The 23,368-nt window shown below is 53.8% G+C and overlaps 1 protein-coding gene across 2 annotated transcripts in view; it reads right to left on the reverse strand.

The window, feature by feature from the left end:
* Window positions 1-23,368, reverse strand: part of C5H10orf90 (chromosome 5 C10orf90 homolog) — a 186,818-nt gene that overhangs the window by 149,907 nt on the left and 13,543 nt on the right. For both annotated transcript variants that reach the window (XM_047553367.1, XM_047553366.1), the window contains exon 2: window positions 14,888-14,960. In XM_047553367.1, coding sequence (XP_047409323.1) covers window positions 14,888-14,960 — 73 coding nt within the window. The remainder of the gene's footprint in view (window positions 1-14,887; window positions 14,961-23,368) is intronic.

Consider the following 23,368-nt stretch of genomic DNA (forward strand, 5'->3'; position numbering starts at 1 on the left):
AAGATCCTGGACAGGGCTTGTTCCTTTATGATGACTTGTATCTCTATAGTCCCACAGGGCCCATTTGCCTCCCAGAACCCGCAGTTGTCCTGGCAAGAAGGAAGGAAAAGAGGTCACCTGGCTGGTCAGCTGCTGACCAGAGCCATTTCCATTCAACTGGGATGCTGGATACTTGGGGTCAGTTCAGGAACCCAGGAGTCTACCTCCTTGCCTGGCATGTGACAGGCTCATTATCATGATGACAAAATCTTGTCCTGGCTTTAGTTCCTCCAGTTTCAGACGGGATTACTGCATCTTTGATATCACAATTAAAATGGATCGGTCGGGGGATAATGATTGATCCCTGAACTATTGTGCTGGTCTGTTGGGAGTGCTAAAATATGCCTTGAGCAGAAAGAGCGAATCACAGGGATCAATAACCAGAGCTATATTGGTACAGTCGCTGCAGGCATCCTGGGTAGGCTGTGCTGGCAATTAAAGAAAGGGGGTGGACTTCAAAACTGCTTCACCGGGATCATGTGACCTTGCTTTTTAAGTGAAAGTCTAAGTGTCCTTGGGGCTGTCAAAACTTCCAAATCTTCTCTGACTGTCTGCAAGGACATTTCCATCCAGCAGCTCATCGCTGTCACCACAAAGGCCATCTTGCTAAATTTAATTAAGACTGGGAATCCAGGTCAGCTACACAGGAGTGGTGACTTTTTAAAAAAAATTATGGAGGTAACTGGTTATCTTAATTTTTAAAATAAATTTAAACTCACATGCTTCAAGAATAGCAAGCCTTGTGGTGCATGGGGAAACCTGTGGCTTATGCTGGTGACGCAGCTGTGCAATGACCCCAGTTGCCTGCGAGTGAGTCCTAAAGAGAACCCAGCAGTGGAGTCACTTCATGCTTCTCTGTGTGTCTCAGGCCTCCCGTCCAGAAGCCATTCCAGAGTCTTAAACAAAAGTGGTGAGGCATGAGGAAAAGGAGAGAAGTCACCCCTAGCTCCTGTCCACCTTTAGGCAGTTAAAAGTGGCGGAGGCTAGCAGGTGGACTTTGCACTTCCACTTCCTGGTCCCTGCAGTGGAGAAACGTGGACCCCAGCTGCTTGGCACGGCCTGATTTCATGTCACAGTGAATTTACTTGGTTTGTGCTGGGAAAGTTTTCTCTGGATCTGAGGCCTGTTGTCCCCTGTGTTCAGAATAGCACAGCTCTCTTGGACAAATGTGTGGACTTATTCCAAGTCTGCAAAGCATAGCTCTGCTCCTGCTATGGAGAGATTCCTCTGAGCCACACATGAAATCTCCTTCCATGGGCACTGGAGAGGCCTAGATGCCAGCCTACTGGCTTGTATCATGCATCTGCTCCGTGGTTCAGTTTTCTTTTGGTCAAATCTGACAAGCAAGTCTCTAAAGACTCTTTGGCTTTGACATACTTGGGATCTCCAAATCTCCATTTGCTGTAGAAAATTCAAAACACCTAAGAGGTATCTTATTCATTTATGTATTTTTTTCAAGGTCTTTCTCACAGTTGGCATCCACTCAATACTGGATGGGTGAATGGAAGGGAGAGTGGGTGGGTAGATGGATAGATGGATGGATGGATGAATGGACGGAGGGAGGGAGGGAGGGAAGAAGAGGGGGAAGGGAGGGAGGAATGAATGGAGTTTGGTGATTGATTGCTGTGCCTTTTGCTGTTTCACAGGTCCCTTGGCTGTGGAGAATTCTAGGACTTCCCATAAGGCCTCTGCTTGAGTTTGGACTGTCACTGGAACACCAAGCAAAGCCCAGGGGAAGGTGCTGACTTGCTAAAGGTCAGCCTCCAGGATGCAAGGGTGCTCCGCTGGCTTTGCTTATCAGCAGTTAGAATAGAGGAATAAGTAATTTGGGACTGGTTTTGCCAAGTGGGCAGTTCCAAACACTTGGGCATCCCTCCGGCCACTAGGATGCCCGTGGGCCCTTCATCCCATCCCTGCAGCTTCTGAGTACCTGGTTCACGATGCCTGCCTGCTTCCACTTCCTCTCAGTCAGGACTGCCCCGGCCATTCCAGGCCACTGCCGAGGGGCTGGGCTCCAGCTGGGCCTGCTACATTCCTTCTAGTCACCTTGCTACTTTTGTGCACCCCACTCCACCCCCACTGCTGTCCATTTGGTCCGCCCTCCGGCACACTCTGGCACTTGTAGAGACCTTCTAATGGCCCCTCCGTAAGAATCTGGGGTCTTAAGAGGACTTTCTATGACACTGCCAATGGACAAATTAAGATTCCAAACACAAGCCACTGTTCCATGCAATTACATCCGCCTCAGAACTGGAAGGCAGAAGCAGCCTTCAAATGTGGCATTTAGGGCCCTAACTGCTCATGAATGATGAAGGCTGATTTCTGCAGCATTAATCTACCGTCATTGACCTCTTGCTGCATTAATTGTGAAGGGTGAAAACTCTTATGATGGCAGCTTCTTAAATGCTAATTCCATCTTTTTGGAGAGGGAACAAGAAGCCCAGCTTATCCTAATAGGGTGACACGGGCACACTCCCTCTGGCAAGGATTTCTCTTGAGTGGTGTCTGATGGACACATTCTAATGACGGGAAAGCAGCTGGCTGGAGACCAGACCTTCGGCACCCTTCAGTGAGTCCCCAGTCTCATGCATGACACATCTCAATTACCTAGAAATGCCCGTGCGGGGACAAAAGGCAGGTGCTGAAACAGGAGCAGGGATGGAGCTCCCAGCTGCCTGACAGATGCAGACATCTGAAGGGCTCTACCCACATGGTGATTTACAAGGAGGTCGTTTCCAAAGAAATTTGGAATTCTAAACCTTTAAAATTTTAGTTAAACTCATCAGAAAAATGGATGCTCCCAAGGGATAAACAGCCATTTGCTGAAAAATGGGCTTATGCTTCATATGAGTTTTGATAATATGAGCTAATATATAACATAGCAATGCTTTGTTCTCCGTGTGGACAGGACATCCCTGCCCAACAGCGAATCTGCATGCACAACTGGGCATGGGTGCAGACGGGGCCACCAACCCTGCAAAGTCTGTCTGTAGGTGGAGCAGGCAGAACAGGGCGTGACGGATGCCAGCTGCCAGGAAAGCTAAACGCAGGGGGCGGGGGGTCTCCAGACCCCAAGGACTGCCTGGGACTTCCTGCAGGCCAGCCTTCTGCCTTCACCAGCTTCTCTTTTGACTTGCAAATGTGCCTCGGTGCTTGCTTTCTCCTACCTTAACTTAATTGTCCATATTTCTTTCCTCTTAAAATCCAGATAATAAAACAGTGACTGCCTGCACGTGCTCGATGTGCTGGGCACGGGGCCAGCATGACCTCACTTACTCCTGTCTGACTGACTTGGGGCCCATGCCCTGCTCTGATGACAGCAGGCAGAACCTTCAACCAGCCGGGCCCTCAGCCTTCCTGTGGAGGTCGCACGACACAATTGACCAGACTTCTACCATGGCCGAGTCCTGAAGGTGCTGCTGGAGAGGGACAGGGGCCCTGCAGTGGCCACTCTGAGAATGAGCCGACGGGAGGAGGGTGCAGAGGCAGGAGGGAGGGGACCCAGCAGGGCTACGCAAGTGGCAGGAGCCAGGAGCCCCAGGAGAGCACAGGGGCAAGGAAGGCAAGGAGGTGGAGCCTCTGCCTGGCAGACCTGCTGGGCCTGCGGACGCCTGCCTGACGTCACCAGGGAGCCGGGGAGCCTCTCCCAGGCGCTGAACCCCCACAAGCAGCACGGTGACAGCGGGCTTTGGGTGCGCCAGATGCCCAAAACAGCTCCACCCACACCTGGCAGGAAGCCCTCCAGGACCTTGGGACCTTGGCAGGTCTCTGACCCTCCCCGGCCTCAGTTCCGCACCCCTGGACTGAAGGCAAGCAGCAGCACTTCTGGAGCTGGACTCTGTACTTAGTGCCCAGTGGTCCTGGCAGGTAGCAAGTGCTCACTGAAAGGGAACCCCCATCAGATCCACCCCGCCTCTCCCTCCCCAGTCTTCCAGACCACTGAACTGCCTGGAGGGCGCAGCCCAGGACTGGCAGCAGAAGCTCCACCACCCGCGAGCAGAGTCCACAGCACAGGAAGGGGTCCACACAGGGACCACGGGGAGCCCCGAGGCACACCTTCCTCTGCAGGGGAAGGACCACATGGCAGAAGCAGAGGGGCGGCAGGCAGACACGGACCCCGTCGTACGGCCACGGAAGCCCCACAGGGTCAGCACACAGTGACCTCGGGGAGCAGCCCCAGACTTGCAAACTGGCCAAGCACGGTGGCAGAGAGGAGCTGGCCAATTTCAAGAATGACCTAAAGAGACGCCTGTCTCCAGAGGCTCCACTGTCCATGGGGACGGCAGGTCCAGGCTCACGCCTTAGCACAGCGCCTCCTGGTGCCGCGTGCCTGCCGCAGTGGGGACTGGTCCTGACACCCTGCTCCGGCCACTGCTGCCACGTCGGTGGTGCCCATGGTGTCGGGCAGCGGGCATCTCCTGAGCCCTGCTGTGTACCAGGCACAGCCCCGGCATAGACCCGGGGATGGAAATCAGGGCCTCTGGGGCTGGGGCTGCTGCTCAGTGGTGAGCACTTGCCCGGCCTGTGCGAGGCACAGGGTCTGCCCCTCAGCACCTCCTAGGAATGAGCAGATGAAGGTGTGCTGTCCACCTACACCTGGGAAGATTGTTCTAGAAAGGAAAGGAAAACAGGGTCTCTGCCTTAGGGATAAAAACGCAGCAGCCTACTTTTCTGAAGCCCAGGATTCTCACCCGTCAAGTGGGATATCTGTGGCTTCCTGGTGGCAACCGCACAGACCCTCCCAATGCCCAGTGGGTTTCCGTGTGTGGAACTGGTCCCCAGAAATGCAGGCTGCTGGGAGGCAGAGCGATGGCCACAGGGGGCCCGGATTCTCACGCCCCAGAGTCTGTATTCCTCTCCATGAACCTCGCTGTCCAGGGAGGTGGGCCTACGTCCTGGTCTCTGGGGTTCTGCCGCTGGGCCGGCTTTGGCCTGGATGTGGCCTGTGCTTGTCCACTTCTGCTCTTGGCCCCGTAGTCGCCTTGGAGCATTCTCGAACCCCTGGATGGAGCCGAGGGTCACCCAGATGACAGCCTGCTGATCCCAAACGCAGGAAGAGACCACCAGCACGCTGCCAGCTGGCCTAGGGGCTGCAGGATGCTGGCTGCTCTACCAGCCACCGAGGCCACCAAGGCTAGCGATGGTGCTGTGTCCACAGACACTGAACCTCATGACTGTGGTTTATGCCTCCGCCCCAAGTCTTCTGACAGCGTCTCCTCCGGGTCTCACTCTGGTGCCCGCTGCCATCCCTGGATAAGGCCCTGCCCCAGCCCCACATGCCAAAACCCTTCCTGCTGGCATTTCCCACCGTCCCTCCACCGACTGCCCAGAGCCCATGAGGTGGGAGCTTTGCTGACAGTGGTGGGTAAGGGGGGTTGTGGGACGTCCAGCTCCCACGATTCCTCAGAGAAGGCCCGGCAGAGAACGAGGTGGGGAGGCACACAGCAGCGAGGTCACCTGCGGTGTGGAAGCACAGGCCAGGACACAGGCCTGACCAAGGGGCCGAGGTCACCATTGTAGGCTAGGTGGCCAGGGAGGAGGTGGGGCAGGAGGCTCTGTGGTGAGCTGGCAGAGAGGAGGCGGCTAGGATAGCGAGGAAGGCAGGCGAGGGGACAGGCTGAGCCTGGGACTGAGGTGCGCGTCACTGCCGAGTGCCAAGCTGCCGATGGCCACGTGGCAGGCCTGGAGCGAGGCCCAGTTGTCCCCGTGTGGGCTTCCCCTCTGCGTGCCCACCTGGACCCACCCCTGCTCCCCAGCAGACAGCACAACCCTCGTGCTTCAGAAAAGAAAATAATGACACATAAACTCCTGCGGACATCTGCGTTTTTTAGCAGGTGGGGGGATCAACATGCAAAGCTCATCTAAAAATCAAAGATTAGGATCAGTCACGAATCATCAGGGAGACAATCAAAAGTGCAGTGGGTCTCAAAGGTCGATTAAGTTGCCCAAGGTCACAGAGTCCTCAGGGGAAGAACTGGGGTTTCACCCAGGAGACAGACTCCCAGGCCCGTCTCCCGGGCCAGGACAGCAAATGCCCTTCGATGTGCAGGGCACACCCAGCTCAGAATCCACGTTCCCAATCTCAGCACGGGCACGGCTTCTGAAGGGAGGCTGGAGCCCAGGATGCCTGTCCTCAAAGCCATCTAGGAACGGGCTTGGCCGTCGCCCCAGGAACCTGTCTCCTCCTCTAACCACCTCATAGATCCTCTCCTAAGTCCCATAAAAAGAACAAGTCAAACTCAGGCACACGCGAGCCATCAGGGGGCCACGTGGGAGCCGAGTGGGCAGCAGGCACCCTGCCAGCGCCCAGGAAGGATCCGAAGGAAAGGGCAGTGCCCAGGCCTTGCAGCAAAGCCGTTTAAGGACGGTCTTGTCATAGGCTATCCCGAAACAAGGACCCGGGATTCAGGAACTCTGGTGCAGATCAGTAAGGAAGGGGGACATGGCTGGGTTAAAACAGACGCTCCTCACTGATGACCTACTCATCCCACGGGTTTCAGGTCACCCACGAGAAATCGCGACACTCAGAGAGAAAGCACGGGGGTTTTGTCCCAACAGCGCCCAGCCCCCTTCCAGTTCTGAGGATGGTTCTCAAGTCATCCTGGGATGCGCCACGGGCAGCCCCCCTGCTCAGGGGAGAGTGTGGCCTGCATACCCAACGCCCTCGGCCAGAGCACTTATGAGTTTGTGTGTTTTCTAAATTGGTTTCTCCTAAGCATCTGGTAGAAGGAAGGTTTTCATTTAAAAACAACATAAACTGCTTTAGGGAGACTCAGGCCCCTGTGATCTGTGCTGGCCCCTAGGGTCAAGGTAGTGTGTGGAAAACAGAAACTGCTATTCAGGAGTCTCCCCTCAGCACAGAGGTCAAACACAGCCTTGCAAATGCCAGCCTGGGGGAGGTGACCTGGGAGGTTCTACAGTCACAGGATCTCCTGGTGTGCCTGAGACCGAAGGTGACATGAGACCTGGGCTCTTTCAGAAATAGCAGCACTTGGGAACAGGAGACCAGAGCCTACCCGTCCCCTGCTCCAGCAGGTTGTAGACCGTTTGCACTAGACATGTGATGTCCTCACGTCCCCTGGGAATCTGCAAGGGTCATAGGTCCTCATCTCTGCCTCTGGCAATTATCAGCTCTCACGTGCATCAGAGCCCTCAGCCAGGCACGGGCCTCCCTGCCAGCTGCACATCCCCAAGAGCAACCCCGGGGAAGACCATCGGCAACCACAGAGAGAGGGCAGAGAGAGAGCAGAGAGAGCACTGCGAGGGACAAGCAGGAGGAAGTGGGTCGGGAGTCACTTTTCAAAAGAAAATTCTTCAAGGAAGGTCTTATGGTCAACGTGCTGGTGTTTACCGAGAGGTACAGTAAGCAGTGAGCAGCCCGGGTCCCTCCAGGGAGGGTAGATGGTTGGTTGCTTCCAAGTCCCCTCTGCTGTCACAGTCCAGCTGCCAGATAAGTATCCCTTCCGTTCTGGGATGCTGGACATCAACAGGGGCATCGCAGTAAACAGCACGTGGGCTTCCCCGGCGCGTTGGGTCCCGCGTGTGGCTTTCCAACGCTGCTCTCGTTCACGCACGTCTGGGTGTCTTCGGTTGTGCTTACGAGTGCGTGATAGTCCCCACAACGCTGGGTTCGTTTGGACCTGAAGGTGCAGGCAACCTAAGTCCTCCCGTCAGTCCCCCGTGCTCCTCTCCGCTGGCTTCCTCTGTCGCTTTTGATTGATGCTCTGCAGATACACACAAGGGTGGGGCTCACTGTGGGGGACTCGGGTGCACACGCATGGCTTGGTCAGCTCCCCCTGCGCTTCCTGCCTTTCGCCCTCCTTCCCCCTCAATCCTCCATGGGATCCTCCCCACACACTCTTCTTCTTCCTTGCTGCACTCTAGCTTCTGCCTATGAGAGAAAACGTTCAACCCTTGACGTCCTGGGTCTGGCTTATTTCACATAGCACGATGGTCTCCAGTTCCGCCCACCTGCCAGCAAATGCCATCATTTCATTCTTCTTTATGGCTGAGTAGAACTCCGTCGTGTATGTTTTAAAAGTCCTTTCCTCAGCCAGCTGGGCAAATGCCACTGAAGTCTTACCAGCTCGTGACCAAGTGGCTTCTCTCTGTGCCTGATGAATGGTATTGCTGAATGGATAGCACGTTGCACAGCAGGGCCACCAGCATCTGGGACGAGCCTTCCATCTCTGCTGTAGCCATCCGTGGCCCTCGGGTGGTACACAGGACTCCCAGCGGTTATTTATGTCATTTTTCTCTTGGGGACTTGATATGAGACCAACAACAAGGACATGGGAATGAACAGACTGCCTTATTTGAAGCAGCCTAAAATCACATCAAAATGAGTTTTCAGTCCAGCTGGGACTTGGAGGGATCAGGGCTCTTGGCCGTGGGTCAGGCAGCAGGGAGAAGACCCAGTCCGGAGTGTGAGGGTGACTGAGACCCAGTGCTGGGGGATTCAAGGCTGAGGAGGGACACATGCCTAGTGTCACCTCCAGTCCTTTCAAAGGCAGCCATGGTGGCGTGCTGAATCCCTGTCCCCACCACCTCCAACTCCACAGGTGGTGTGGCTCCAGAAGCCAGTCAGCCAGCTCCGTCCCCAGCAGAGTTCACTGGGCACAGAGGCCCTGGGGCTGGCCAGCGAGTCCAGGCAGGACCCCTGCGCTTGTAAGCATGTAGTCTGGAAGGGAGCAGAGGTTCATCACACCCAGACAAGCGAGAAGTCGTCACTGTGACGAGAGCCACCGAGGACGGGGAGGTGGGTCAATCAGGCCTGGACGTCACGGTGGCTTCCTCAGGACACTTGGTGGAGGCTCCGTAGGGTGGGCCAGATTCACTTAGGAGACTGGAGTCGGCAGCAGAGCGCAGGCGGGAGCACACAGGTGCACAGGAGCAGGGGCAGGTCAGCGCACGCGGGGCCCGGTTCTCTGGCCTTCTGGGCCACAGTGCCATTTGTCTTCATTCCCAGGGCAACTGGAAGGCATGGAAGGGCTCTAAGTGGGCTGTGGCATGACCCGAGGAGGATCGTCCACTCCGCGTCCACCCAGGGTCCGACTCTCCCACATCCGGATGAGTCCTGGGGCTGATTCCTTCATGCTGCACTCACACGCGTCTGAGAGGAGGGATAAGATCCATGGAAGAGTCTCTGAGGGACTTGAAGGTGCAGCACATGGTTTTACCAGCTGTTCCTGCCGGCGGGTGATGGGCAAGAGGAAGCTAGTGGCTGAGCTCATGGGGAAGAACCCCTGGCTGCTCTCTTCACAGGGAGGACAGAACCCAGGGTGGAGCCAGCAGGGAGCCAGCAGTGTTCAGGAGATGGGAGCTGCGGGCTGTCCCCAGGGAGCCGGGGGACTAGCTCCGTCCAGGGGGCCGTCTGGTCTGCTTCCTTTCCCTTAGTGTCCTGAGCAGGCACAATAAGCCCACGTGAGTCTCTTCACGTCTCCTCAGGAAGGGCTGGGCATGTTTTATTCTTCAGTGGTCAGAGCAGAGCAGGGTGGACGTGGGCAGAGGAAGCACCCAGTAGACCCAAAGTGGACACTAAAGGGAAACGTTTGTCCCTCTGGACAAAAAAGGTCAAGCCACGGGTCAGGAGCCTGATATTAAAGCTGGTGGAAGATTCCTGGGAGACCCGAGCACGACGTCTCCCTGCCTGGCTCGGACCTCTGCCACACATCAGGCTCCGCCCTGCCCGTGGGCTGGTCTGGGACCCAGGAAGGCCTGACTAGAAGGGCTCCAAGGAGCTGCGCCACACACACAAGGCTTCTCTCTCCAGGAAACGACTTCTCCCCGCGGACCCCTGAGCTGGGGAGTGTAATGAGGAGGGTCCCGTCCTCAGAGCCCACGCCATGAGGCGGGAGAGGAGGGGTCAGCACCGTGGCCAGCAGCGCTGGGAGGACTCCAATGGAGGCGGGTGGGGGCAGGAGGGGAGCCTCTGGACAGGGGGAGAGCTGGCTGGTGGAGAGGCAGCGGGATTGGAGAGGAGTCTAGAAGCAGAGGCAGAGGCCCGAGGGCGAAGGGCACTGTGCTGCCCACGAGTTTACCCTGTCCTCTGAGGACTGATGTGATCTTGGACCCTAGAAGTCGCACCGATTAAAGACACTCTCCCAAATTGCTCAGGAGACGAGTTCTCCCCGAGGGCAGCGAGGAGTCAAGGAAAGGAGCAGGAGGAATGAAGAGCGGCCTCTGAGGGAAAAATAATAAGCGTACGTGCTTCAGCGACAGACCCAGAGCCTCCACGGAGTCGGGCTGCAGGGGAGCCAGCAGGTGCGCCCTCCCGCCCCGTCTCCTCCAGAGGCGCTGCATTCGCAAGACACTTCTGAGGGACGCGCTCTGCTCACCGTCGGGCCCAGGGCTCTGCTCCAGGAAACAGGCCAGCACCCCCTCAAGCAGGCCCAGGGTGTGGCTGGTGGACAGGATAACTGACTCATCCCCTACACAACGAAAACCCTTGCCGGCAGGACAGGGAAGCCCTGCTCTCCGGATGCTGGAATGAGGGAACAGCTATCCTCCGGTTTTAAATGAAATGGAATTACTTTGTGCCTCCCATCCATCAAAGACCTACCCTTTAAAAACTGCCACTTGTGAAGGTCGGGCTTTACTGATCAGGAGGAAGAAATTTCATGCGGTCCCACTTCCTTCCTGAGCCAAGCAAGTGAGTAATTAAAAATTCCAAGAGGCCTCCATCAATCCCCGTGACTTACGTTTCCACGACCCAGTTTCCCTGCAAGTGCCCCCGACGAGGCAGACTCACAAGTCGCCCCCAGTCCTACATCCAGCGGTCCAATCTGCAGACAGGTAGCACAGTGGCGTGGAAATGGCAAACGGAATCTTCATAACTTGGAGAATGGGAATTGGAAGGGGACTTTCTACCTTCCTCTGATTTTAAAACCAGATGTGAACTTGGGTAGATATAGTCATCTTTCCTACATTTTTTCTCCCTTAGTGTTCAGATCCTATTAATCATAGTAAACTGAAATTTTACACAAGCCAACAGATTTCAAAGTCCTCGCCAAGAGGGCTGTTCAACCATAAGACCTCAGCTCCCTGCCCTTCCCAGTCTGGAAATTCCGGTGACTAAGGCAGCAAACAGTGGCATGGCAGATATGAAGGAAGCAAAAGTCAAAACCTGGAGACAGTGTTTCCTGCAGACTTCCACCGGGGCACGATGCACCCTACTCAGACCCAGGACCCCTCTGCTGCAGCTTCTCCAACAGAGCCGACTGCCTGGTCCTGACCTTGGGAGTAGCCCCACAGAGACCGGGAATCCTGAACCCTCACTGGTCAGAGAGAACTGAGAAGCCAGGAGGTGGAAGAACAGTCCTAAAGAAAGTCTGACCAAAGGCAAAGTCCACAGTGACACCAAGACACCTCCACGTGAAAATCAACCTGAGGCCAGGAGGGTGACTCCCAGGACGACACTTCCTCCCGTGCCACGCGCGGGGGCTCCTTCAGGTCTTGAGCCCCCCTCTCCCCAGCCCACGTGGTCATCACGGCTGTCCTTGTGGTTCCTCATATCACCCACCTGTATGTGACAGTCACATCAACACTCTAACCCTGCCCTGTCTCCCGACCTCTGCACAAAGCCCAGCCATCTCCTGGACATCTGGAGCAGGGGCCACACTGCCCTCCCCCAGGAAGCAGCCAAACCCCACACATCCAGGACCACCCCCCAGGACCACCCCTTGACCCCATAAGCCCCCTGCACCCTGCATTCCCTGCCCCATTGTTGGTGGTACGAACTGTCCAGGAACATCTTTAACTTGTCCCTTATCCCAACAGCCGGTAAATAATTAGGTCGCTTCCTTGGTGCTCCAACAGTCCACCACACAGTCCCTGCCCTGGCTAGAACTGTCTTTCAGCAACTCGGACCAGGTCATATACTCCAACAACTTAAAATATTGAATGGTCCCCCTTTAGCCTACTCAGTAAATACCAAAGGGAAATAAATAAATAAGGCCGGTTATTTATTTTGGCTCACCACAGCTAAAAGCTTCCTGACAGTTCCAACTGGGTACAACCCTGGGGGCCTGCTATGTATCAGCCATGCCACTGTGAGAGCGAGGGTCTCACACATCAGCTTGGCCAAGTAGCTGCAGGAAGTGACTGCTGCAGCACCCACTGACCTTGAGATGCCATAGGCCTACTCCTGCCTCTGGGACAGGGGCCTGGCCCACGGTGCCCAGTGGGAGAACTGCCCTGCCAGCCGGTCCCCCACACGTTGGGTCCATGGAAGCCATGTGTCCAGTATGGCCCTGTCTCCTCACCAGAGGTGACCACCTCAGGTTGGAGCAGACCCTGCAGCTCTGGATGAAGTCCACGCTTCTTCTGCTGAGGCCCTGGAGGCCCTGGTTCCTCGACCTTTGCACCCAGGGGTCATTCCTTCCATGACATTAACTGGTTTCCTTACAACTTCCCTTTTGTCTGTGATAAAGAGTCTCTGGTCCTTGACACCCAGAATTTGATCCACCCAGAACTCTGCTCTTGGGTTTCCCAAAGCCTCTGAGAAGGCTGAGCAAGACCTCGTCCTGTGCTGGGCCCTTCTCACAGGGGTAGGAGTGGGCGTGCCTTGGTCGTGTCTGCTCCAGCGCTGTGCAGGAAGAGGATGCCTTCACCGCAGCGTGGCTGGCGAGGCGGAACCTGAGAGGTGTCGGCTCGCCACACACGGACCCTCCGCCGTGGACTTCCCCAGCTCCAGGCCTGGACGCCAAATGAGCCCTGTTGTCTGTAATTTGCCCCGGATAGGGTGTCCCCGTGAAGCAACAGCAACAGGCTAAGACAGCCGACAGATTCCTGATGCGAGGTCATGGTGCTTTCCTGGGGGAGAAAGCTGGACCATCAGCACACAGAGGCCCCGGATGCTGCTCCAGCCCATTCTCTAGAGGAGGTGAGGCAGGACTCCGCCCTCTCTGCTTCACACCTGCTCCTCGGTGCCCTCTTCATGCCTGGGCCTCGCCTGGGACTGCTGAGTCCAGTTCCAGCAAAGAGTTCCACTGAGCCCAGTTCTAGCAAGGCTCCTGCCGAGCCAGCCTAGGGACAATCCCCGACCTGGAGAGCTGATCAAGCCCCCACCTTGGCCAGCAAGTTCTTCTGGGTAATTTCCATCCATTGGGTGTCTCCCCCTGCCCAGAGGCCACCCATCCCAGCGGCCCCTGCTGTATCCAGAGTCGAGTGTAGCTCTTGTCTCTTAACAAGGGCCAGGAAAATTTCTAAAAGACAGAAACAACCCTAGAGGAAGACACCCCGGGCACAAGAGGACTCCGTGGAAAATCCACCCAAGGGAAAGCACAGTGCCCATTCATGTAGGGGATCCTTGCCGTGCCCCAGAACACCCGGGATTTAGGGCGGCTTTCTATTGGACAGTACTGGCACATTTTTTAAAAATGCCAGGAAACTTGCCTCCCTCCCCTCCCAGGGTTGCTTGGGCACGTTTTCTGTAGTCTGGACCATTAAACCCAGCCTGGGACGAGCATGTCCTTGATTAACCTGCCAAACCCCCACGGAGCAGCACCCAGTGTGCAAGCACCCAAGGCCACTTTGATCTGGCCCAGTCCTGAGATAAAGAGGAGTCAGTCACCAGGCCTGATGGCTCCAGCAGCCCCCTTGATTGATCTAGGAAAACACACCCGGTCCCCAGGCTCCCTGCAGGGAGCAGGGCCAGACGCGCTTCCCGGGCTGCCTCCGGTGCCAGGGAAGCAGAACTCAATGGAGCCGCATTCCTACCACAGGCAATTTCAGGCTAGGTTTGCAAAGGGTGCACGCGAAATACCTGCCACTATTAAAGAATAAGTCGCAAGCCACGCTTGGGGCTTCCAGGGAGGATTAAACAGGAAAGTTTCTTTCAGATAATATTTCTGTCTTGGGTGAACCATGTCAGTTATGGAAAGAAATTCAGTTTCCCAATATCTTTGATATGGGCAGGTGGTGGCAGGTAATGAAAGATTTAAATGCGAGTGTGTGTTCAAATATATATGAATCACATCCATAGATAAATACATACACATGTACATATATATATATACAAACATACATAAATACTTTTCATCTGCAACAACCCATCTGCCACATGTATGAAGTAAAATGAGGATTCAAAACCAAAATGGACTACATTACAACATCCTTTTAGAATTCATTTTGCCCTGAATTGACTGTTCTATTAATCTAGTAGTCCGCAGTGCCATCAGAACATTTGACCTAAATCCATGTGACTTCTAACATGAAGGGTGTGGAGGGAGCTTGTTTTCCCATAATTTATGTTAACAAACTTAATAAAAGTTATGAACTGTATCCGTCTCACCTAGTGTTTTTACATTTTAATGGCTATGAATTGAAGCTTCATAAAAACTGATTTATGAACGCACAGCCACCTGCCCACACCGAATAGGCATCCACGGCGCCCCAGGAAGAGCCCACGCTGGCCACACTGCTGGTTCCCGGAGGAACCTGCCTGGGTCCGCCTGATCTGCTCCCAGCGGGCTGCCATCAGGAGCATCCCAGGCACCACCTGAGGAGAGGACAGCCCTTGCCCTTCATTGGCTGCTCTGTGGATACTGGTCTGCAGCGGGGTGGAAAGTCAAACCAGTTTCCAATCTTGCTGGAGCCACTGAGCTCTCATCTCATGTTTAGGAGGAAACCAGGCTCCAAAGTACCTTTCATTATTAATAAAAATAAAGGTGTGAGATAGAGAGATAGAGATAGAGAGAGAGAGAGAGAGAGAGAGAGAGAGGGAGAGAGAGAGAGAGAGAGAGAGAGGGAGAGAGAGAGAGAGGGAGAGAGAGAGAGAGAGAGAGAGAGAGGGAGAGAGAGAGAGAGAGAATACAACGGGGGCCACCAGCAGAGCCCAGTTCTTTACCTGTGTTGGAAAGACTTTCATCTCTTTCCCAGGAAGACTGATCTTTGGGGGCTGAGAAAAGCCGACTGTGGATCTGGAAAATAAACAGAGACCGTTTCCAGTTTTATATCTTTACTTGCCAGATACATAAGCATAATAATAAGCATTATATATAAAAAAAAAACAGGAACACCCCTAGAACCTCTCCTTTCCCCCAAGAAAGAACGTGTAATGAATACATATTCCCACTTTCTCCTGAGTTAACTCTGTCAATGAATAAAAGATAAGTATCTGGTGATTTCCAGGAGGAGGGAAGAAAGGAGAAAAGCTGTAATCAGCCAGCATTGATTCTGCTGAGGATTTTGTTAGTAGATCAAAAAACCACATCTAATGTTTCTGCTCTGGCCCATCCCAGGACTGAATGGGTGTTGAGCTAAACTGAACATTCAATAAATATTGATAAATTGATTAACCACAAGCAATTAAATTTCAGAAATTAGCCTGTAAAGCCCAATGAAAATAAGATTAACGTACACAAAAGTGTTCTGCTCTCTACACGTGTGATCATCATGCTGATTTTCTCTGCTGAAAGGCGAAGGTTTATTCTGCAAATTTGTTCTGCTTGTCATGAGCCTTTGGGCTCTGATGACAGTCAGATGTGGCTCCAGAGCCTCTCCGTCCCCGCGGGCCTCTCATGTCCCCTGCGCCTCTGGTCCCTTGGAACGCCCTCTGACCTCACCCCACGAGAACCCCGCTTCCAGCGGCCCCCTGGCGGCTGGGCGCGATTGGGAGGGCAGCTCCCTCTGGGGCTCAGCTCAGCTCCGTCCGGAGTCCGGCCACTTCTTAGCTTCCGGTGCTCAGTTCCCCTTCCCGACCCTTCCTGCCCAGCTCCTGGGCCACAAGCTGCAGCCACACAGTTCTGTCCCAGGGAGAAGGCTGGCTCTTCCTGGGGACAGATGAAGGGCGTGTGGGACGAGGAAGGGGCTGGACTGAGCTCTGGAGGGTTCTCCAGTGGCCTCTGCTCCTGCTCCCGAGCCCCGTCCCAGGCCTCACAGTCTCCTGCACGTGCTGGCTGCTGGGCTCAGGCCTCGTGGACAGCATCGCGCTGAATTCCCGCGCGTGTTAGACGTGCTGTCGTTACCCTGCTGTGACGGCAGACTCAGCTCAGGCCTCCGGGCAGCTTCCCCTCACCCGTTCCTCCGAGGTCACCAGCTGCTTGCAGCCCCGTCCCAGTGCTGTTGTGACCACCATTACGGACTCGTTGGCCAAACCCAACAGCACTTACGTAGCCATTATACATCCACGTGTCCTCCTCTCAGATTTAGCACGGACTTGCCACAGGAAATACTGGCTGATGCATGAGAAGTTTCCACAGGGAAAGAGGGCAGCACGGCACTAGACAGCGACTGGAAAATAACTTCAACCCCAAGTTGGACAGCAGAAGTGGGCTCCAGGCCACTGTTGGACACAGCCCGCCAGGTAGGCCTGGCACTGTGGGGAGGCGGGGCGCAGGGGAAGCGGCCCAAGGAGGCCTCGCTCTGCATACCTCCTGGGGGGCTCTCTTCGGGCTCTTTTAAGGACGACAGCAATGCAGACATTTTACTGTGACCCTATCAAATCCAGCAGGTTAATTAACGTGGGACTAATCAGGGAATTAATCTCCACTTGTATACTCCCCGTGCGCTCTGCAAGCTCTGGTAAGGCCACATGTGAGTGACAATGGAGTGGGCTGCCTAGGATGGAGGACAGTCCCTCTCTCTCTCTCTCTCTCTCTCTGGGTCCCCAGAGGTCCCAATGGGTGCAAACTGACAAGGACCATCAGCCTTCTGCAAATGCCTGGCTTCTCCAAAGCTGAGAACCTTCTTCTGATGCTCTGGGCACTACGGATCTGTGAAGCTCACAGGTGATTCAAGAACCGCTTTAACTGACCCCAGGGCACAATTCGAACACAGCACCATAGGAAGACTTGCGTTAGCTCTACTTCCTGCTGGTTGCTTTTTGTCATCCCTTCATGCTGAAGAGCATGACTCTTCACAGTTCCTAGGATAAAGTCTCAGGAGGGCCCTGTGTCTGCCCCTGCTAATCTTATGGATGACTGGGCACCTATCTCCCAGCCACATGCCATGTGTGAGCTTCCCCTCACCCTGACTGCACACATGCTCATCCACCACAGGGCCTTTGCACATGTCATTACATTAGCGTAAACTGTTTCCCTGGTCTTCTTCTGGATCTCGGCTCCCATGACCTGGTCATGCGTCTCTCCTGACACCACCTTCAAAACCAAGGCAGGTTCCTATTTACAGGCTCTTTCTCCTTCAGAGCATGTGCCTCCAGTTGTAAATACAGTGACTGTGACTCTGCAGCTGATGTCTACTTCCCCTCCACTGGAACCCCTACTGGAGCAGAAGCAATTACGCCTTTCTTGCCAAGGATTCCAAGCTCCTAAGAGAAGGTTGGACACACAGGGAGCCCTTAGGAAATAATTGTTGGAGAAAAAGAATGAATGAGTAATAAATGTGGGAACCCACAAAAGCAAAGCCTCTTACGCAGGGAACATGGTGTCCAGAGCCCTCTGGAGTCCACTCCCTGTCCTCTGGAGCCCTGCACCACCCAGGATCCTCAGCACTTCCACCCAAGCCAGCTTTCCTTTTGTTTTTGGGTTTTTGTTTTACAGGTACCAGGTGTGCCTAACCACTGAGCCACATGCGCAGCCTTCTTCACGTGTTTTATTTATTTTTATTTTATTTTATTTTTTTGCAGTGCTGGGGATCGACCCCAGGGCCTTGTGCTTGCGAGGCGAGCACTCTACCCACTGAACTATCTCCCCAGCCCACGTGTTTTATTTCTAGACAGGGTCTTGCCAAGTTGCTAAGTCGCCCAGGCGGCTCTGAACGCCTCCTGCCTCAGGCAGCGCCTCTGCACCGCTCCAGGCACCCTCCTCCCCTCCTCCTGCCGGCAGCAAGCCCTCCGGGAGCCCACTGCACCCCCGCTCAGGCCTCGGCTTGCCAGGGTCTGAATGAGCCCCCTGACCCACGACCCAGGGATTCCTCTTGCTCTGCTCCCGGTGGCCACGGGCCACAGCTCCGGCCACAGCTCCGGTGGATGGCTTGTACTGACAGCCACCGTGGGTCTCTCTCCCCACCTGGCATGCCTGCCACCTGCTCCCTCGCTGCATCACCCCGACGGTCTGTAGCCAGGCAGGCTGTGCCCTCGCCAGCTTACACGCCTGGGATGCTTTTAAAATGAATTCAGAACAGAGCGAAGGCCACACTCGGGAAGTTTTCTTCGGAACAGCATAATGTCAAAATGCCAGGTGTACCCCAGTTATCCAACCGTGGGAAGGCTCGTGGCCTGCAGCACACACGCACAAGGAAATCCCAGACGCCGGCCCCTCCAACAAAGCATGTCACCTATGCCACAGCCGCCCGTCCACAAAGGACAGCCCCGAGTCGCGCGGGGGCTCTGAGGCCAGGTCTATGTGGATCCTACTTCCTAAGCCGCGGGAAGCGCAGGGTGTTTCTGAATAAGGAGAACTAGCGCCTCACATTCCGTTCTGTGCGCAAGTCCTGTGCAGAGTGACAGCAGAGTTTGGACTTTGGGTCCTTTGAAGTCCAACCTTAGCTGCTGCTTCTGAAAGAGGAGACAAGGTTCAGCTGTCTCTACGTGTCTAACACCGGAGGACGTTTATGGGCTTGTTTTCACTTCTACCCGCTGGACTGCAATCCCCAAGGGTCAGTTCTGTGCCCAATGCTGCACCGGAAAGTCTAGAACAGCCCCGGGTCTAGCGCGTGCCCTCGGAGATGCGCACGCACGCAATGAATGAACCAAGGGCCTGGGAGCCAGCTGGGGAATGCTCATGATTTACGGTTAAAGCGACAGGTAACACCCTTAACTGTCCACTGTGATTTGTGGTCTCCACTCATCGAAAGATCTATGGAAAATAAAAATTTTTAATGGAAGATTTTTTAATGGAAAATATTCCATTAAAATTTTAAGAAAGAAAGAATGGAAAGAGCATTCACAGTGAACAGGACCCCTTGGTTTCTCAGAACTGGTAATTTTCTGTCTTTTTGAAATGACCGCCAAGCAGCTCTTCAAAAATCAAGTGTCTCCTCTACCATGAAGCCTCCTGGGGACCCGAGGTGTGCTAGGTCCACTTGTCCACCAGACTGGGAGTCCCCAGGGCAGGCCACCTGCTCATCTGTTGATTTAAGCACTGATCAGTGCCTAGGAAAGCCCGCAGTGAGAGGTGGACTCTAAAGAATGTGATAAAGAAGGAGATGGAGAGGAGACCTGGCCAATGCCCATAGTACCAATCATTTTTTAAATTTTTTATTTGTTCTTTTTAGTTTTACATGATTCTAGAATGTATTTTGACATGTCATACATACATGGAGTATGACTTCTCAATTCCTGTGGTTGTACATGGTGTGGAGTTTCACTGGTTGTGTGTTCATATGCGAACATAGAAAAGCTACGTCTGATTCACTCCACTGTCTTCCTATTCCTGTCCCCCCTCCCTTCCCTTCATTCCCCCTTGTCTAATCCAAAGTACTTCTATTCTCCCCCCACCTCTTATGGTGTGTTAGCATCCACATATCAGAGAGAATATTCGACCTTTGGTTTTTGGGGATTGTCATATTTCACTTAGCATGACATTCTTCAGCTTTATCCATTTACCTGCAAATGCCATAATTTCATTCCTCTTTATGGCTAATATTCTAATATGTGTATGCACCACATTTCCTTTATCCACTCATCTGTTTAGGGTGTCTACGTTGGTTCCACAGCTTAGCTGTTGTGAATTGAGCTGCTGTGAACATTGATGTGGCTGTATCCCTGTAGTATGCTGATTTTAAGTCCCTCGGGCATATGCCAAAGAGTAGGATAGCTGGGTCAAATGGTGGTTCCATTCCAAGTTTTCTGAAGAATCTCCGTACTGCTTTCCAGAGTGCTTGCACCAATTTACAGTCCCACCAGCAATGTGAGTGTGCCCTTTCCCCACATCCTCGCCAATATTTACCGTTGCTTGTGTTCTTGATAATTGCCATTCTGACTGGAGTGAGATGGAAGCTCAGTGGAGTTTTTTGTTGTTGTTGTTGTTGTTGTTGTTGTTGTTGTTGTTTGCAGTGCTGGGGATTGAACCCAGGGCCTCGTGCTCAGTGGAGTTTTAATTGGCATTTCTCTAATTGCTGGAGATGTGAACATTTTCTCACATATTTGTTGACTGATCACATATCTTCTGTGACGTGTCTGTTGGGTTCATTTGCCCACTTATTGATTGGGTTATTTGGTTTTTTGGTGTTAAGTTTGTGAGTTCTTCATATATCCCGGAGATTAAGGCTCTATCCGAGGTGTGTGTGGTGAAGATTTCCCCCCACTCTGTAGGCTCTCTTGTCACGTCTTGACTGTTTCCTTTGCTGTGAAGAACTCAGCTCCAATCTTTAGGTGAGGATCTGAACACAGTGACTTTGGTGGTGAAGTAAAAGAACGTACTCATAAGACATCTGGAGACCTCCACCTGTGCAGGGGCATGTGACCTGTCCTATGGACGCCCCTGCGGTAGGCGTGGTGGCCCTGCGTGGTTTCCCCAGCTGCCACCACTGAGGAGGGAGGAAGTAAGAACACGTCCTCTAAGTTTTTTCCTTGGGATTGGTTAATAGTGTGCTCGGGGTGTTTGCAACCCTAGGGCTGAACTACACCTCAGGTGTGCCGCACGGCAGCCATGATGGAGAGGCTCAGTGAAGGCTTGCAGGAAAAGAGGAGGGAGGAAGGGAGGGGGAGGGGGGGAGGGAGGGGGAGGAGAGGGAGGGAGAGGGAGGGAGGGGGGGAGAGGGAGGGAGGTGGGAGAGGGAGGGAGGGGGGGAGAGGGAGGGAGAGGGAGGGGAGAGGGAGGGAGGGGGGGAGAGGGAGGGGAGAGGGAGGGGAGAGCCTGCCCAAGGTGAGCGGCTAGGGTGGACACCAGCCCCTGGCCTGCGACACCTGGGGTTTATGTGACACTCTTTCTATGAGTAGAAACATTTTGTCGCCAACAAATGAGGTCTTGCTCTAGTTCTTACCATGCACCACACAGAGGGAGCCCTGATCAGCCCAACCACTTCCCAAGTGATCAAGTGACTCCTAACACACTCCTTCCAAGCCTGTCAGCATTAGGTCTCTGAACACGACATGTCCTTTAGTGAAAGGACAATAATCTACCAAAGCCACCTAATGGGGAAAAGACAAGCCCCTTTTCAGCTGCCAGTGGCCCGGGGCCTGTTCAGACAGGTCACAGGAGGAACCAGCTCATGCATCCCCCAGCCACTCTCTGAGAGGGGCAAGAAACTATCATTGCCACTTACAGTTGGGAGCTTGAGAGGCTAAGCACCACGTCCAAGGCCACACATACCCGGTGAGCAAGTTAAGGAGCTCAGGCCGAACCTGGGTGGAGAGGCTCCCTCCTCGGGATGGAAAACCACGACTAGGACCAAGCACCTTAAAAAGTCCAAGGCACCACAGGGACGTGGGCGCTCTGGGGGGCAAAGCCCCTTGGTGTGCTTTGCTGCGTTTTGATTCTCCAAAGTCCATGAGAAGCAGCCTGGACACTAAGTTGTTTTCTTTTCTTTTCTTTTTTAATTATTGTAGAAAATAAAACTGAGGCCCAGAGAGAGTAAAGGATGCATGTGTCCAAGGGCCCTGTCACGCACACCAGCCTCCTGGCCTCACCCCTGCATGGCGGCCCCTCACCGAGCAGTGCGTCTTCCTCCAGTGCCACTCCACAGGAGCTCCGTGGTCAAACCTGAGGTCCACTAGGACAACAGCGTCATCCACAACAGACTGACGCTCCTGGACTGAGTGTTGCAGTCTGAACAGGGAACCCCGTGTGTGAGACCAAGTGCTGGGGAGCAGCTCTCACGTCCTGAACTCGGTCTCCCAGGTCCTCGGGAGGACGGGGCTCCAGAGAACACTCGTGTTCTGGTCTGGCAGTTTCTGTTGTTTCCCGGCCCTCTCCTCAAGCTGCTCCACTCTGGACCCACAACCCTTTATCTGCAATCCTAAGGCACGGAACTCTGAAATCCACGGGGTTTTCTCCCTGTGTTTGTAGCAAATTAATATGCCAGCAAAACCTTAACTAAGCTAACCCGAGGCTATTTATAATATTAATTTATTCCATTTAGTGTGAATATTCATAAATTTTATGGCAAAAACATCGGCAAGCTTAATTACAGGTGCCACCTCAGATCCCATTGGAGATACCGCACAGACTCATCCTGGTAAAATCCGAAGGACTGAATCACGTTTGGTCCACAGAGTTTAGCGTGGAGGATGCAGGTCAGTATTGTAGGCATTACTGACGAACACTTGTCCCCAGGCCCTCTCAGTCAGTCCAGATAGCAACCCCAAGACAGGGGTGGTCCCTGCATGTTACAGACGGATGCATCAGCCACTTGCTCTGGGTCACAGATCCGCTAAACCCAGAGGCAGAGAAGACTCATCCTGATTCAAATGCTGCCACTTTATCCCCCACACCACAGTACTTGGGCCCTCCCTTCCCCAACTAGCGTGAGTGCCGTGCGTGTGTAGGAGTGTGCAGGTGTGTGCATTTGCCTGGTGGGGGTCGAGAAGGCTCCTGAGTTCCTTAGGTCACTGGGCTCACAAATCGGGATGGAAACTTCATACACCCAGGAAAGAAGAAAGGGGAGAAAACAGCTGGGGTTCCAGGGCTACAAGAGCCCTGCTACCAAGACTGCCGCCCGCTGCGAATCTGCTCGCCGGACACGTGCTTGGTCCACAGGGAAACAGGGGAGATCTCAAATCTACTTGTATCCCAGGGAGCCAAAGACCAAGGTGGATTTTGGGCTGGGTCTCCTCTTGAGAACAATGATCGGCATTGTTCTAACAATGAAAACAAGGCTATCTCTTTTCAGCACCCAGATGCCTTCTCTCCGAAAGGGGGCAGAGAGCTTGTGGGTGGCTGGGTCCCCGTCGGAGGGCTGTTAGTGCAGCCTCTCTTGGGAACGGTACACACTGTCCAACGCCAATCCGGATGCATGACCAATCTTTGCCAGTGCTACACGTTTGTTTTCAATCTTCTGAACTCTCTTCTGCAACAATAATTAATGTCAGACAGTGTATTTTCAGGTTAATGCAACCCTGCACCTCTAATAACTCAAAGCTGAGATTTATCTCTCCACCATGACTCCCTCTTCATGCTTCAGCTCTTCATGTTTACATCTGGTTTAACTTTTTCTAATCTAAAATAAATCAGCATGAAAAGCATTAGATTTTTCATTTAGATTCTCAATTGCTTTTTATTACTGAGATAATGTCCCTTATCTGATTGCAAGTGGTGGATTGTTCCCTCGCTAGGATCTGAAGGAGGACGCCACAGTCCAGGCTTCCCGAGGCTCCGTGTTTCTCCTTCACTCTTGTGTTCAAGGGTAGTAAGCGTCTGTGAGGCTCTGCTTTCAACACGAGCCACGTCCACCTGGGCAGAGGCCACCTCATTGCCATCACTCCTTC

The sequence above is a fragment of the Sciurus carolinensis genome, chromosome 5, assembly GCF_902686445.1.
Source record: "Sciurus carolinensis chromosome 5, mSciCar1.2, whole genome shotgun sequence".
Classification (NCBI taxonomy): Eukaryota; Metazoa; Chordata; class Mammalia; order Rodentia; family Sciuridae; genus Sciurus; species Sciurus carolinensis.